This window comes from Telmatherina bonti (assembly GCF_933228915.1).
Source record: "Telmatherina bonti genome assembly, chromosome: 5".
Classification (NCBI taxonomy): domain Eukaryota; kingdom Metazoa; phylum Chordata; class Actinopteri; order Atheriniformes; family Telmatherinidae; genus Telmatherina; species Telmatherina bonti.
In genome coordinates this window covers 29,321,415-29,337,452 of record NC_136623.1, presented here as the reverse complement: position 1 = coordinate 29,337,452, position 16,038 = coordinate 29,321,415, and the positions used below count along the sequence as shown (strand labels likewise).

Below are 16,038 nucleotides of genomic sequence, written 5' to 3'. Positions count from 1 at the left end.
AGTATTCAGAAGTTAGTCGGGGATTTTCTATCTGAGAAGGGCCATCTTGCTGTAAACTCATGAAATCTCTGACCACTCACAAGTGACGAAAGCGGATGTAATGAGTGTGAAAGTGTTGGTGAATGAATGGGCGTTTTTTTTTTTTTTTTTTTTTTCTTCTTGCGCTGCACTGCAGGAATTTCCCATGTTACTCGGCACTGTACGCATCTTGCCTCACGTAGGCTTTCTCAGTCTGGCGTAGTGTGTGTGGCACGGGGGGGGTCACTTCTCTCTTCATCTCCTCTCAGATATAAAAGGGAATAAATGTAATAATAATGAAACAATACAACTGCTCTATCCAAAAGAAAACAGGCTACATATGTTTTAGTTTAAATGTGTTTGCTTTTTTTCTATTGCCTATATGATAACATGGTACCGGTGATCAAGCCAGTTTCCATAGAAACGTAACCCCTTACATATGTGCTGCATCCATCCATATGGGCTCTGTTTTTCTCTGGATCTATAGGGGAACCAATCTGCGGTCCTTCACAGATCAATGCACAATGGAGGCCTCAGATCCTTTGGCTTTATTGACCGTACAACTCAATCCTGCAGACCATAAAACGTGCACAGAGTGACCAGCCTATTAATTACATGAAGACTGGAATAAATGTGACTATCATGACTAAAAGCAATCATTGTGTTTCCCAGATTTTGACCACCAGGAGAGATGTTGTAAAGCTATAGGCTACTAGTGTTTCATCACATCCACGTGTTTGACAATACATGATAAGAATGGGTTAACAAGATGACTCATCCTCTTCTGGTTCCTTTGGTAGCCAGAAAATCCATTTCTGTCTTCACCGTCTGTTTTTCTCTCTGATGAATTAGCTAACTTTCATCATAGACACTTGGTTCTCCACTAATATGCTGCGATGTTAACCAGACCACTGGTTTATTTCTCATGGTCGCCAATGAGACCGTGACCAGTCCCTTGTTCCGACTGGATCCTGACAGCAGGGGATGCTGTGACGTCACGTTGCCAGGGCGACCAGGCTCCCCAAGGCACGTGTCGGGTATAAAAACGGAAGCCTGCGCTTAGAGCTGCGCAGACTGACTCAAGAAGCAACAGCAGTGAGGTAAGCCTAAACACCACTTTGCCACTTAGTATTTAGGCCTTTGTCACACCAAGGTATTTGTTTTAATTTAATCTGAACTTAAACCAGAGGTCTCACGGTTTACAGATTTTTTTTTCTTTTTATTCTGACGTGAAAGCCATCACGTCATGAGTCGTTACGTTGTAAATGACACGCGGAAGCAGGTCCATCGTGCTGCATCCAAGTTTAATAAAATGGATATTTGTGAAACATGTTAGCCTATATTAATTAGCAAAGATAGCAGCAAAAAGGTTACAAGACGAGAGAGAACTATATATGCATAGCAGCTTGTTTCACAGGATGAAACTATCCATTGCTAGCTAGAGGCGCGAGGATGGGAGGGGATGCGCCATAGTGTGGAAGAGAGGCTGGCTATTGCGTAATGTTCACTGTTGCATCACGAAGCTTAATGTAAAATGCTGTATATTTGACAGGACATTAACACAAACTAAACGGTTTATGCATAAAGTCAAGTTTCATCATCTGCAGTTTCCGCTAATCAGGTAACGTGACATTCACAGCTCGCAAAGCTGCATCTGCGGAAGTGGATTAGACTCCATGTTATGTAACCTAAAAATGTAGTTTGCTTCTCTTTATTTTAGTAGAAACATCAGCCGTGTAAATTAGTGGTAAAAGCTAAAATGAATCCAACCTCGCCAGCTCAGTAACATGGTTCCTGCTGGGTTTTTATGTGCAATAAGCCTAATGTCGCTGTGACAGAATGAATGGATGTGAACAAATGAAGCTACGTGCCTCTCCTGCTCTTCGTGATGAAGCCTGGCGACGTTACGCCATTAAGAGATGAGCTGTATTCTCGCATTTACAGGAAGTAGAAACCCCTGTTGTGTGAAGCAAAGGAGGAAAATGAGTAATGGGAATTAAATTTGACATATATGGGAGAAATGGGGGCTTCACCCTTGAAGGACAGCTCAGAAAGGCAAGGCGCAGTGTCGCATGATTTTGCCGCAGTTTGACTTCAGACTCGACGGACCTGTTGATGCGGTGTGCTAACAGGCCTGGTTTTGTTAAAAACATTTGTGGGACAATAAAAAAGGAATTTAGAAGTAAAATATAATGATGATCAAACAACCAGAACATTTTTATGTCCTTCTAGTTGTTTTTTTGTTTGTTTGTTTGTTTTTACACCGCAAGATAATTAATAATACAAAATAAGCTTAATGTTTTTGCAATCTGTGGCAGATTTTTCCACATCTTGCAGGTTTGGTTGCTTATATATTCAGCCATGTCTGATGGATGAAGGTCACATACTCTGTTGATGAATGACGCTGAAGGCCTTGAGCTGTTTTGATGATGCTGATCATCACTTTTAACTTTGATTTCCATCTGAATGTAACAGTTTATACTGTAGGACATGGATAGTCACATATAGCAGCTCAGAATTAAGCATATTAAGTGTCAGAGTTAGCATTGTTTTAGCATCTGTAGCTTCACATAGCTGCTTCAAGCTAGATCTTGAGGCATGTTGTAGTATAAAGTTGGCAACATTATTTAACACTGAAATTTTTATGTTTCGATCAATATTTATTAAAATTCTCAAATTATTTTCTTATAATTTTGCCCTTGCAAAATGTCATATTATGCACATAAGTATGCAAGCCAGAAATGGTTATTGTATGAATATTAATAAAGCTATATGACATTAGCTTTATGCAATGTGCAGGGAAGCTGTTTAAAATCTATCTTAATGCCAGGCACCCATTCTGCTCCTGGAAGTGTTTTAACTTGGGGTCCTGCAGATGTGTGTAATGTTTGATTCTGGTACTTACTGCTGCTTTTGTGCTGAGCAAACTAAGGCAATGAGATTAGCCAGAGCCAACCAACACCACACAGGGCATAACAAGATGTGGACAAGCACTACTTACTTGCTGTGAAGTCTTTATCACTCAGGTTATAGATAGGGACTAGATTTTCACGTGTTGTATGTAGTCTCATTCTAGCTTCGTTAATCATCTTAAAATTTCCCCCATGTGTGCACAATTCCTGAGGGGGTTCTTGGACTGCAAACCAGCTCATATCAGTGTGATTATGCAGTGCTTCTGAAAGTCAGTCTGCCCTGTGACTAATTTGCATTTTTGAGTCATTCATTCTTCTTGAGGTGATACTGAGCTGTTGTAGGGTAAGTTAGGTTTTCCAAATTAAAGTGATGTGGTTTGTATGAGTGTCTTACTTGATCATACAGCTGCAGCTCAGCCATCAACCTGCAATCGTGTCTCTGTGGTCTGAGAGATGAAGTGAACTACAGTGACTCAGCTCTCTGCGTCTAACTGTCACTGCTTGTAGGAAATGAACCACACCACAAGCAAGGAATTGCACAATGGGATTCAGGAAGCAAGAAAGCTTTGCTTATTTCACAGTTATTATATTACCATAATCACACACTATTTGAGGCAGATGTTTAATAGTAAAATGATTGATGCTCCTTATCTAGTTTCACCTTTATCCTGCAGATTTGACTAAATTTGTCCTCAAAGATATTTTCTCTTTTGATTCGGCTTAAAAACAAAGATGTGCAACAGCAAAGTGGCTTTTAAAGTACATATAGTCTACTAAAACAAAAGTTCCTAACCATAAAAAACATGGTGGATGAAGAGTTTGTACGGATATTAAAATGTGTTTTTGTCCAAAAGTGATGATGACATCTATCCAGTGATCTTGGTCAGGTCATGTAAATGTCATCAGATGTCTTTAAATTATGCAAGACAGTTTAAACACACCTCATTACTGCAATTTAAAAGCAGAATAAAGTAATTTTAGCCTTGGAAAAGCTGTATTTTGTCAAAGAAATTCATGATGCTTATCTTAATTGTCCACTGTTGAAATGTCTTGTGGCAACAGTGACTTTGGCCTGTGCCCTCTGAGCAGGACACTTCGGTCTCCAGTGCGTGTGCCTTTCAGGTGGGATGGTAATGATGGACGCTTGAGAGATTAGTTGCACCAGTAAAATGCCATTTTCTTAATGAACCATTGTGAAAATAAAATGAGCTGTTTTTTCTTCTGAAAAATGATTAAGTTGAACACAATATTACCCCAACTGTTGGAATTGATGTGAAAAGGAGAAAACATTTGCTAATGGGATAGTTTGTGTGGCCTCTGCAGTGGAAAAACACTGGAGAGAAAGAGGGTGTGACAGAGGAATAGGAAGCTGGGGGAAGGTCTGAATAGGCAAGGGACTCTGAAAGAAGGGCGGTTGAAGGATGAAGGTGGGGGGGAGGGCCAGAATGACTAGGTGAAATAAGGATACATTTTTAAAATGACTTTATTCAATGTGAAATCAATGCACAAACTGTGGGAAACTAAAATATAAAGAGTCTATGGTACATTCATTCTAAACTTCGCTTTATTTAAAAAGACTACAGTGAATTATATGATGGGTTTCGTGACTCCTGTATAAATGTGAGCCATTAGACGGTTATAGTGTTTGCAGCAAGCTGTTGCATACCACTCATCGCCCTAATGGTGGTGCAAGACCAGTGACATTGCAGAAAGAAGAAAAATCCGTCACTCATATCAGAAAAATGTTGGCCGAGGTGGAATGCTGTGTCATGCTTGCTCTCCCAGTTTTCAGACTTCATCCCCTCATGCAGATTATTGTCTTCATTTTCTGGTCAACCGATTCCCAGTGATCCGTCCAGCCCACCGTTATTGGTTACTCATATTGTTTGTGAGAAGAAAATAGGCCATGGGGGAGGGGAGGTCATAGTAAACCAAGAGGACCAGACATACAAAGAGTGACAAAAAAAAAAAAAAAACAGCCAGCTGGAGGTTGCTGAATTTTAATGCTTAGTTTGGGTGGTGTTGGTCATGTGATGGGAAATGTGTAGAACTCATGCAGTCAGAAAAGTGAGACAGAAATGGATGAGGGGAAAGTAGGGGTATTTTAGGTGTGCTGATCAAGAGGAAGTGGCAAAAACCCTAACAGAGATATCAGCAATGATGCACAGATGGAAAATCAGAGGGCAAATGGGTAAAGGAGAGCAGTGAGTGGCTGGGTGTGCAGTGAATGGGTCTCCCATAATCTATCCCTTCAGATGAGGTGGTTGCATTGCACATCCCCCACTTCAGTCTGATCCAGGCTTAGCGTTGTCTGTATATGTGGCCTGTGATAGCCATTGCTTCTGCTTAAAGCAAGTAGTACTAAAAGCTTCTATGCATTGTTTGGATCACGTATATTATCAAATCTAAATGAGATATTTTGCCAGAACCCACTACAAAGTATTTTGTTGATCCTTCATGCGTGTCCCTACTTGTTAGATTACTGAACACATGCTGTATAAAATCTGTAAAAACGATCCAGAAAAGGATAAAAGAAAACTTGCCAGGGCCACTTTGTCTGGCTACGTGGACTCCCTCTTCCTCTAATGTATTAATGAGTGTCAGCAGATTGTAGACTGCAGTTGACAGCATGTTACCTCTCTACTCACTTCTTCACAATACGGTCTCTGTGAGCTGTGGCATGTCTGTGCGAGGGCTTTCAGAGTGTGTGTGCTGAATACCAGACCCGGCCTGGCTGTGTCTTCTTTTGCAAGGGGCAAGACTTTGAAGTTAAATGAAAGTATAGCTGTAGAATAGAGGTTACGTTTATTGTGCAGAAGGAGATTGAAATAAAAGTTTAGTTTATGATAAATATACAATATTATGATTAAACTACATGAAACATGCTATTAATTGCCTTACAATACGAACTTGAATTAACCTGTTAAGCTTTCAGACTTCTGGTAAATAATGTTTTAAGGAGACTCTTGTTTGCCTATTATTTTGTGAGGAATTATCAGCTGCTGCAGAAATGATGCACCGTATTTGTCAGTAATTAACTTATGAGTATTTGGTATCACATAATTCAGTTGGGTTTTGATTCAGTTCAATCAGTCAAACTTTATTTATGAAGCGCTTTTCCAACATAAAATATGTGACTCAAAGCACTGTACTGTTGTCATCAATGTGGGCTCAGATACTGTCAGATAAATATTAGGAAGCGCTAACCAGGTCTTCTGTCCACCACTTGTCTGAGAAACTGCTTCGAAATTGTCTCTAGAAAATCTGAATCATATTTTGGCATTTTTTTCTCCCACACTGAATCATCTGTACATTAATCTTAATAAATAGGTCTGGTAGTTCACTTTCACCTAAACAACAAAAAAAGAAGTTTTAATTAATTTTTCTTTGGTTTTTGTTTTTTTTTTCTTATAGGTTGGCTCTCTTCACACACACTTATGCCCTTTATTTTTTCGTCCATAAACCTGCATGTTGGTGTGTTGTTTCCATTCAGCAACACAAGTCCTGCAGTTTTAACCAGTTTAAAGTCAAACTCAGCAGTCAGAGCTTCTGAACTATTGAGTGTGTAAAACTGTGGGTTTTTTCCCATAATTTATTTTGGTTTCTGACTGTGTATGCTTTTTCTAAACTCAGTGTGCAAAAAAAAAAAAAAAAAGTAAATAAATACATGAATGATTAGTTAATTCATTCATTTATTTTCCAAACTGCGTTGTCTGATGAAGGGTCACAGGTAGGGGTGGGAAAATAAAATCGAAAAATCGAGAATCTGGATTTTTTTTGCCCCACAATTTTAAAATAGATTTTTTTGTTAAAAAATCTTTCTTTTTTTCTTTTTTTTTTTTTCAAATAAAAATAATCCATTTTAAAATTTTAGTCATTTTTATTGTTTTTATTGGTGTTTTTTTTTTTTTTTTTTACTTGTCTTCTTTGGCATTACAGCAGCAGAATGATGGTCAGGCTGCTGTGTTTTTTTTTTCCAGTTGATATCAAGAAAAATGACGATCAAAAAAAGTTATGTACATTTTTTTTGTTTGTTTTTAGTCTACAAAAATCAGCAATATCAAAGAATTGTGAGAGTCGCAATTTAAATCAAACTGGCACCCAAAATATTCTAATTGAATCGGGACGAAAGCATATCGCCACAGTCACAGGGAAGATGGAGCCTGTCCCAGCAGTCACTGGACAAGAGGCAGGGTACACCCTGAACAGGTCGCTAGGCAATCGCAGTACATGAATTATGGAAAAGAAATAACTTTATGAATACATAGATTAAAATAAAATCTGATTGGGATTAACAATCTGAACATAATTCTCTATCACTTCATTTCTAAACTGAATTCATACTGAAGATGCCTCCTTTTTAAAAACTGATCAGTATTATTATCCAGTTGTGTTCATTCTGCCTCCTTATTGAGAAACTCCTTTCCTTTCAAAACATTGCAACTTCTTCGTCTTCTTTCTTTTCTGCCCTTGATTGACCAATCTGTCCATTTTAATAGCTGCAGGGCAGCATTAATAGACGTGTTTGAGGATGTTTCACCAAGCACATGAGATTGAGGCCCTCCTACATTCCCTAGTCTGCACTACTTGCCTGAACATGTTAGTCAAACATGAGCTTAAGAAAACTTTCTACATCTGGAGGCACATATCTGAGACATCTGAGTGCCTCCACTCAATTCTGTCCAGTAGAAATTTCCACCAAAACCAGAACAGACCACTGTGTTGCCTCACTTGTCAGGGAAGTAGCCATTTTGTTGTTGGAAACCCGGGGCAACAGCTCTGTGTAGACAAAACCGGGAGGGTGTTGATGGAGGAAGAGAGAAAGTGAAAGGGCTAAACTGCAGAGGAGAAACTGAAAGGAGAAATGTGAGCACCAGTGGTCATACCAAATGTTCTCTCTCTCTCTCTCTCTCTCTCTCTCTCTCTTCCTCCATCTCCTTTAGTGACCTTGTGTTATAGATGCTAGCAGCAAAACACAAAATGGTCGCTCTCCCTTCAGATAAGAGCACAATAACTCCGACACATGGCAGCACTACTAAAAACCGCTATAAGAAATCAGGGGTTGAGATTGTAATATTTTATAGCGCAGTCTCGCGACATAAATCTGGTTAAAAATGCCCCGAAGCTCTAATTTACTATTCTTCATAGGTGAGTGTGGAAGGCAGAGGTGATGTTTCCTAATCTGGCAACCCCGCTAGCCTAGTTAGAGGGTTCCCACAATGCATTTCACCAGATCGACAGCCTGCTTTAACGCAGTCCCTTTTGAGATGTACACACACACACACACACAACAGATTATGAGATTAAAGTCGTTTAAAATGACAACGAGCCACTTCCAAGGACAATCCAGGTCGCCCTCACCTGCTCCACCTCCACTTGCCACACACACACACACACATATACACATGGGGTAAAGTTGTCAGAGTATGTCTGTTCACTTCATGCAACAAATAAAGAGTTTACTGACTCCCAAATTTACGTCACATGACCACATGTGACGTACCAAAGCCTCAGAAAGCACAAAATATGAGCGACTTAAGTAGAGCAGGTGAGACTGAGAAGAGGAGGCAGACCAGATGTCTCCATGACTTATTTACTCTAACACAGTAGACATAATAGACATTCGTGTTGATCAACTGATAGAATTTCTATGAAATGAACGAAACACAGACTCATTGTTTTTACCATATGAGAGCAGACTGCACTCGCTCTCATGACAAAGTCCCACCCACAGGTCCACTGTGAGCCAGGATACAGCTGAAAAGAGGCAGGAAGAGGAGCAGAGAGGGGTGTGCTGGAAGCAACAGCTAAAGGAAGGGAAAGCAGAGAAAAAAAGCAGGTCACATAGTTGAGTCATGGCCAGCCCCCCCCCCCCCCCCCCTCCCCTTCAGCTCTGCTGCCAGACAAGTCTCTACTGCTTTACATACCATTCACCTCGCCCATCTTATACTATTGTTTTATACACATACTGCACATCACCTTTGCCTTTTCTTGTATACGCCATTGTGTTTAATTTATTATACACTATGGGACACTTGCCCGTTGACTGATGTTGAAGCTTTTTCACTTGCAATCTCTTTGTGATATGCAAGGCTGGATTATCCAATGGGAATTATGGGCACAGGCCCAGGGAAAATACCAGCAGTTTGACCTGAAACTAAATGTACATAAAAGCCAGATAGTTACACCACTACCAATAGTGTATTGCTATTGGAACCACTGGCTGAGAGATGTCAGAAATGGCCTTTCACAGTATATTATTCACAATTTTTATATTGTTGCGGTGGGGAAGGGGGCCCCTGGAACACTCAGGGCCCAGGGCCCTGTGCACCTTTAATCCGGCCCTGGTGATATGTGATCGTCAAACATAAACTAATAAAGGCACCTATGTTTATTTAGTTGCAAAGAATTAGAAGTCTCTGTTATAGGGAATTAACATTAACATGTAAACTGTAAGGACCTTTAGGCAGCTTCAGATATATATGCAATGCTTTGTCAAAGGTTGACGTACATGAAGCCATCTTTACAAATAAGTAAAATGTTTGAATTTGCAAACTGTCTGAAGTGTTTGGCTAAATTTAAGGCATTTATTGATACATTTCTTAATGATAAATGGGTAGAGATCAGTTAGCAGCATGCATAACATTGTGGTTGTAGTTTTTCTAATAACATGGATATATCTTTTATTTTTCAGGTAACTACATTCCCCCTAAGCAGCAGCAGCCATGTCAGACCTCTGTGTTGGAATCAATGGGTGAGTTTGATCCTACAAACAGGATGGTTCAGACTGAATGTCAGATGTTTATGACAGGATGTCAGTGAAGCTTAGTGAGGGGATGCAGTTGCACAGGATCAGTAAATATTTATGAACTTTTTGTTGCTGTTCTGGACAAGCGAAACATCATCTGCAGACATCTGCCAGAAAATAATTACAGAGCAAAAGTTGTCATTTATCATGATTACGTGTTGGGAGTTTTAAGCTCAGTTTACAGGCATGTTCTCTTCATGTTACGTCCTACTGTGTGATATATTTAATTAAACTTGACATAACAGAAGCAACATTTCCTGTGGTTCATCTGCAAGCTGCTGACCTTTAACAAGACACCAAAAGTCCAGTTTCCACCAGACCTCCAATTCACAACTGAATGTGTCAAACAACAGAAGATTGAAATGGCAAAATCAGAGGAAAAATCTTCCTTGTATGCTCAGAAAATAGTTTGGTTTCTTCTCATTTTAAAGATATTGACATGACAATACTTTGTGCTGATAGGTTGTGGTGTAGCCAACACATGACTAGTCACATGATGGCCAACAGACTCTGCAACTATGGGGGGAGAACATTGATCTGAAAGAAAGATCATAATATGAGTATATAAAGATAAAAACCTTTCAGTTTATAGAGATGTGCAGGATTAGCTTATTCTTATCCCTCACATTTTTAAAGTTAATGATATATTTAAATACTAAAGTAAAACCAGCTTGTCAATAAGGATTAAAAAAAAAAACACCCATTTCCTATGCTGTACAAGCTATGTTTGGAGTTATATTCTGTCTGTTAGAAGATTTGTGAGAGATCTCAGGAATGCTTTGACATACTGTGGAAATTTCTGCTCCCAGAGCAGCTGTTACTAATCTTTGTCTCTGTTTTCACATCTGCAGCTTCGGTCGCATCGGCCGCCTGGTCCTGAGGGCTTGCCTCCAGAAAGGCATCAAAGTCGTGGCCATCAATGACCCCTTCATTGACTTGCAGTACATGGTGAGAAAATCCCTCTTTGCTGCGTTCATCACAGAGTATCACATTTAAACATTAAATACGTTGTAACACATCATTTCATTCCCGGCCCGTAGGTCTACATGTTCAAGTATGACTCAACTCACGGCCGTTACCATGGTGAGGTCTCCCAACAGGGCGACAAGCTTATCGTTGATGGCAGCTCCATCTCTGTTTTCCAATGGTAAGTGATGATGGTTGGTATCTACCAGTAGTGATTCTGCTCATTACAGATAGATACTTTTTTTAATATTTAATTCTTAAAGTGAAGTTTTTGTGCTAGTTAGCTGGTTCTTAATAATTTAATTAGAAACCTGTGAGTGGAACGAGGCTTTCTGCTTCTCAATGCTTCGCTCATACAGCTACCCCCTCCACCCTGAGGTCCAGCTGTTGTTTTAGAGCATTATGTAATATAGTCTCTGATCTGGAAAAAGCAATACCAACAGAGAGGGATGGTTATAGAAGAGACATTCCAGCTTCACTGCCCTGAGCACTGTGTATCTATACATATACCAAGGATACACACACAGAAAGGATGCATTTTTCTAACAGTAGCACCGACCCTTTTCCTTGCATTATGTATGATTACCTCATTACTTGTTTTCTATGCTGTTGCAGTATTCAGATATTGTACCAAAGTAGGATTCCAGTAATCTGAGACTGCCTCCATTTGTTTTTATGTTTATGTTAGTATGAAGCCAGCTGAGATCCCCTGGGGCAGTGCTGGAGCCAAATATGTTGTCGAGTCCACTGGAGTCTTCCTCAGCGTGGAGAAGGCCTCTGTATGTATTCACATCTAAATGTAGCTTAAAATCAAGGAAAATATCCAGCTTGTCATATTGTCCAGTGTCTGACCTGTGCTCTCTTTTTGTTGCAGTCTCACATCCAGGGTGGTGCGCAGCGTGTGGTTGTGTCCGCCCCCTCACCTGATGCTCCAATGTTTGTCATGGGAGTTAACGAGGACAAATACGACCCCTCCTCCATGACCATTGTCAGGTAACAGACACAAACATTTCTGCACATTTTCTGTTTTTTGTAGAAACAAGCTCCAGCATGTCGCTCCAATGTCAAACCAGAACCTGAAGAGTGCACTTCCTGTGTTTAAAAAAAAAAAAAAAAAAAAAAGGAAAAAAAAAGAAACAAAAGTAGATTTTAATAGATATTTGTCTCTTTATATTTACAGTAATGCCTCCTGCACCACCAACTGCCTGGCCCCTCTGGCCAAAGTCATCCACGATAACTTTGGCATCGAGGAGGCTCTCATGGTGAGTAACTATTAATCTGTGCAGTTACCAAATGTATTATTCAATGTAGCGCTGCCACAATGTTTTTTTTTTTTTTTCACTAGGACTGTGATGATTCTGTCCCAATTAGATTCCATTTTTTTACGGTGCCGATTCGATTTAAATTGCGATTCTCACAATTCTTCAATATTGCTGATTTTTGTAGATTAAAAACAAAATAAATGTTTTAAAACATTTTCTTTTTTTTTTTTTTACTAGTCATTTTTCTTGATTTCAATTGCTTTAAAGAAAACAACAACCCAGTAGCCAGACCATCATTCTGCTGCTGTAATGCCCAAGAAGACAAGTAAAAAGATCTATAAAAACAATAAAAATGACAAAAATTTTATAATGGATTAGTTTCATTTATTTAAAAAAAAAAAAGACTTTTTTTTTTTTTTTTTTTTTTTTAAACAAAAAAAATCTATTTTAAATTGTGAAGCAAAAACTCCCAATTTTCGATTAAATTTTCCCACCCCTAATTTTCACACTGAACAACTCTCCTCTCTGTAGACTACAGTCCACGCATACACAGCCACCCAGAAGACAGTGGATGGTCCCAGCGCCAAGGCATGGCGGGATGGCCGCGGTGCCCACCAGAACATCATTCCAGCTTCCACTGGTGCTGCCAAGGCAGTGGGAAAAGTCATCCCTGAGCTCAACGGGTATGTGTCGTCAGTAGCGCCTCTAAATGCTACCCCCTCCACCCTGAGGTCCAGGGTGGACAGTCAGATTTATGTCCCTCTCAAAAAGAAAGATTCATATTCTGTTAAACCACTACTCAGGTGTCTTGACGACATAAAGGCCTGGATGGCTATAAACTATTTAAATTTTAATGAGAAAAAGACAGAGGTGATGGTTTTTGGTGGCACCACTGGGGCCCCCCTTGTAGATCTGGGTCCCTTGGCCCAGTTCATTAAGCCAACCATCACAAATCTTGGGGTTAAAGTGGATACTGATCTCAAGCTCGACTGTCAGATCAGTTCAGTCGTTAAATCGAGCTTCTTCCAGTTGAGGCAGCTGGCCAAAATTAAACCTATTCTTTCAAGGCAGCACTTCAAAACAGTAATCCACGCCTTTGTGACCACTAGGCTGGATTACTGTAATGCACTTTATGTGGGGGTTAGTGGGTCCTCCGTGGCCCGTCTTCAGATGGTGCAAAATGCTGCTGCACGTCTTTTAACTGGCACACGTAAACACGAGCACATTTCCCCCATTTTAGCCTCACTTCACTGGCTGCCCATACGTTTTAGGATCAGTTTTAAAATTCTTTTATTTACTTTTAAATCCCTCAATGGTCTTGCCCCGCCCTACCTTTCCGAGCTGCTGCAGCCCTATACACCCCCCCGCTCTCTCAGGTCAGCTGATCAACTGCTCCTGAGTGTACCTAAAACGAAGCGCAAGCTGAGAGGTGACCGTGCCTTTGCTGTGGCAGCTCCTAAACTATGGAATGATCTGCCTCTCCACATCAGACAGGCCTCCTCTCTGTCTGTTTTTAAATCTCATCTTAAAACCCATCTTTTCTCCTTGGCTTTTGACACCATGTGAGATGTTGAATGTACTATTATTTTTATTTTATTTTTATTATTTATTTATTTTTTGTTTTGTTTTTGTTTATTGTTTTAATTGTATAGCTGTTTTATGTCTTATTCTTCTGTACAGCACTTTGGTCCACTGTGGTTGTTTTAAAGTGCTTTACAAATAAAGTTGGATTGGATTGGATAAATGTGGCTGAAATGCAGAGTAATGAACAATCAGCCTATGAAGAGCCAGAAAAGTCCAATGTCTCTCTTGTTCTTCTTCCATGTTTTTTTAGCAAGCTGACAGGAATGGCCTTCAGGGTGCCCGTTGCAGATGTGTCCGTGGTGGATCTGACGTGCCGTCTGTCCAAGCCTGCATCCTACGCTGAGATTAAGGAGGCCGTCAAGAAGGCTGCACATGGGCCCATGAAGGGAGTGCTGGGTTACACTGAAGACCAGGTATTTCATTTCCTCTGGATCTTCCTGGAAAATGCGACTCACTTCCAGGAATGGATGGATGTAAAGTTCTGACATTTTGCAGGTGGTGTCTTCTGATTTCATTGGCGACTCTCACTCCTCCATCTTCGACGCTGGCGCCGGCATTTCTCTCAACGACAACTTTGTCAAACTCATTTCCTGGTGAGTTTTCCAACATCTCAACCAAATTTTACTCAAAGTTTTTATTGATCCAAAGACAAACACAGAACACTGAATAATTTCTTTCTTTTTGTTTTTTTCCTGCCTGCAGGTATGACAACGAGTACGGCTACAGCAACCGTGTGGCTGACCTGCTGTTGTACATGCACTCCAAGGAGTAGACGCTTCCTGCCCAGAGAGGAAGTCCAGAAAGGGACCACCCCGAACCATCTTCTACCCCTCCCTTCTCTTTTACACACAAGCCCCACCCATAGCCAAGTCATAGCATCGCGGCCCTTAGCTCTACTACAGTAAATGTAGGCAGCAGCAAGTGTGTTTGAGTGTTCTGAGTTCATCTGTCTTTTCCTTTAATGACGAGGCGACCGTTTGGTGAAAGTATTTGTGTCCGTGTGTCCCTTCTCCACCTCCCACTGCCACTTTAGATGTGTTGTTATGGCTGAGTACTATGGTAACTACTGTATCCATCTCACTGTTGGTGTGTTTTAAAAGCTTAATCACCAGTGGAAGGAGGAGGCTGAGAGGCAGACGTACTGTAACTCTGCTTAAGAATAATGAGGTAAATAAATAAAGTTTGAAAAACCTAAAGCTCCCTGAGTATTATTCTCGTTTTTTTAAATGAACCAAAAGTGTGAAAATCTTTAGTACTTTGGCTAATAATTACCAAGTTAATAGTTAATTTGATCTTCCTTATTGTAGAGTGAGACGCTGTAGTTATGTAGATAGTTTTGTTAAAGCCATACATTTTTTTATTTTTTACATTGACCGAATGTGAAACCTGCTTTTACTTTAGGAACCAATGATAATATTAGATTTATAAAATGCTTGCTTTCAAAGATAATGGAGCATTTAAAACCATGATTAGCTCTGTTCACTCACTGAACGAAGCTCCTGGGTTGAATTTTGGGGCCGAAGCTTGTCTGATTCTCACTCTGCCTGGGAGTTCATGTGGACATGTAGCTTAATCTGAGTCTCAACTGGCTGCAGGTGTGAGTGGTTGTTTGTTTTTGTGTGTGTTAGATCTGTAATGGGTTAAAGATCTGGCCTCTGACCTCATGGAAGCCAGAAAATCTTTCTGAACCCCATGACCCTGAAGGGGATGTAGCAAATATAGACACCAGATGTTTTCAAGTGAAAATTCTTACCTCTCAATTTAATAAATTCAAAGATTCAACAATGATGCTATATACTATTTATTTCTAAACTTCTTCCAGATACCTTCCCTGTGAGGGACTGATGGTCTGCCCTGGGTACTTCCTGGGTGATATTAGCTTTAGGCTTTAGCCCCACCCCTCCCACATCACGTAACTGGAGGAACTGAGCATGGAAAAGGACTAAATTAATCTGTAGTGCACCTTGACACAAATTTAAATGAAAGATGTATCAGATTTCTAAAGTTTCTTGTGTCTTCGCTTATTCTTTGGAAAAACACCTTGAAAAATGTTTTTCTAAAATGTCCTTTTAGATGAATAGACAAATAGTGGACAAAAGCCATTTCTTGTCTCCTCGACATTTATTCGCCTGCAAATCAAAGATGGAGTAATCACAAAGAAACTTCAAAGCCACCTACTGGCATTTTATAGTGCCACAGCAAGACTTATTCAGCTCAAAGACCACGTGGAAAACCATCAGAAAAAACCTTAAGCTTGGCAGAGAAAGTCAGCTTTTGTTTAACTTTTAGCAAAAGCAAGATCATCATCATCTTTTAAGGAGAGAAAAGGTGATGCAAACGTTTCTTAACATAGCTAATTATCAGTAAAAAAAAAAGAACCACAAGACTGCTAGAAAAAACCACACACACGAACAGTAACTTATAATTGACTGTACCTCAAAGTAGCTTTATATATTGATTTCTGAAGACACATAAATATACACACACA

General features: G+C 40.0%; 1 protein-coding gene across 2 annotated transcripts; it reads left to right on the top strand.

The window, feature by feature from the left end:
• Positions 1-1,090: 1,090 nt before the first annotated feature.
• On the top strand, positions 1,091-14,740 carry gapdhs (glyceraldehyde-3-phosphate dehydrogenase, spermatogenic). Of its 2 annotated transcripts, none has more exons than XM_079241222.1 (11): positions 1,091-1,118; positions 9,625-9,684; positions 10,590-10,686; positions 10,779-10,885; positions 11,393-11,483; positions 11,579-11,697; positions 11,885-11,966; positions 12,498-12,649; positions 13,801-13,963; positions 14,046-14,143; positions 14,253-14,740. In XM_079241222.1, exons 2-11 carry the CDS (start codon positions 9,656-9,658, stop codon positions 14,320-14,322), a joined length of 1,008 nt encoding a protein of 335 aa, XP_079097348.1. In that variant the 5' UTR covers positions 1,091-1,118; positions 9,625-9,655; the 3' UTR covers positions 14,323-14,740. The 2 variants fall into 2 exon arrangements, with proteins under 2 accessions (XP_079097348.1, XP_079097349.1); XM_079241223.1 differs by lacking the exon at positions 1,091-1,118 and adding an exon at positions 1,535-1,639.
• The last annotated feature ends 1,298 nt before the right edge of the window (positions 14,741-16,038 follow it).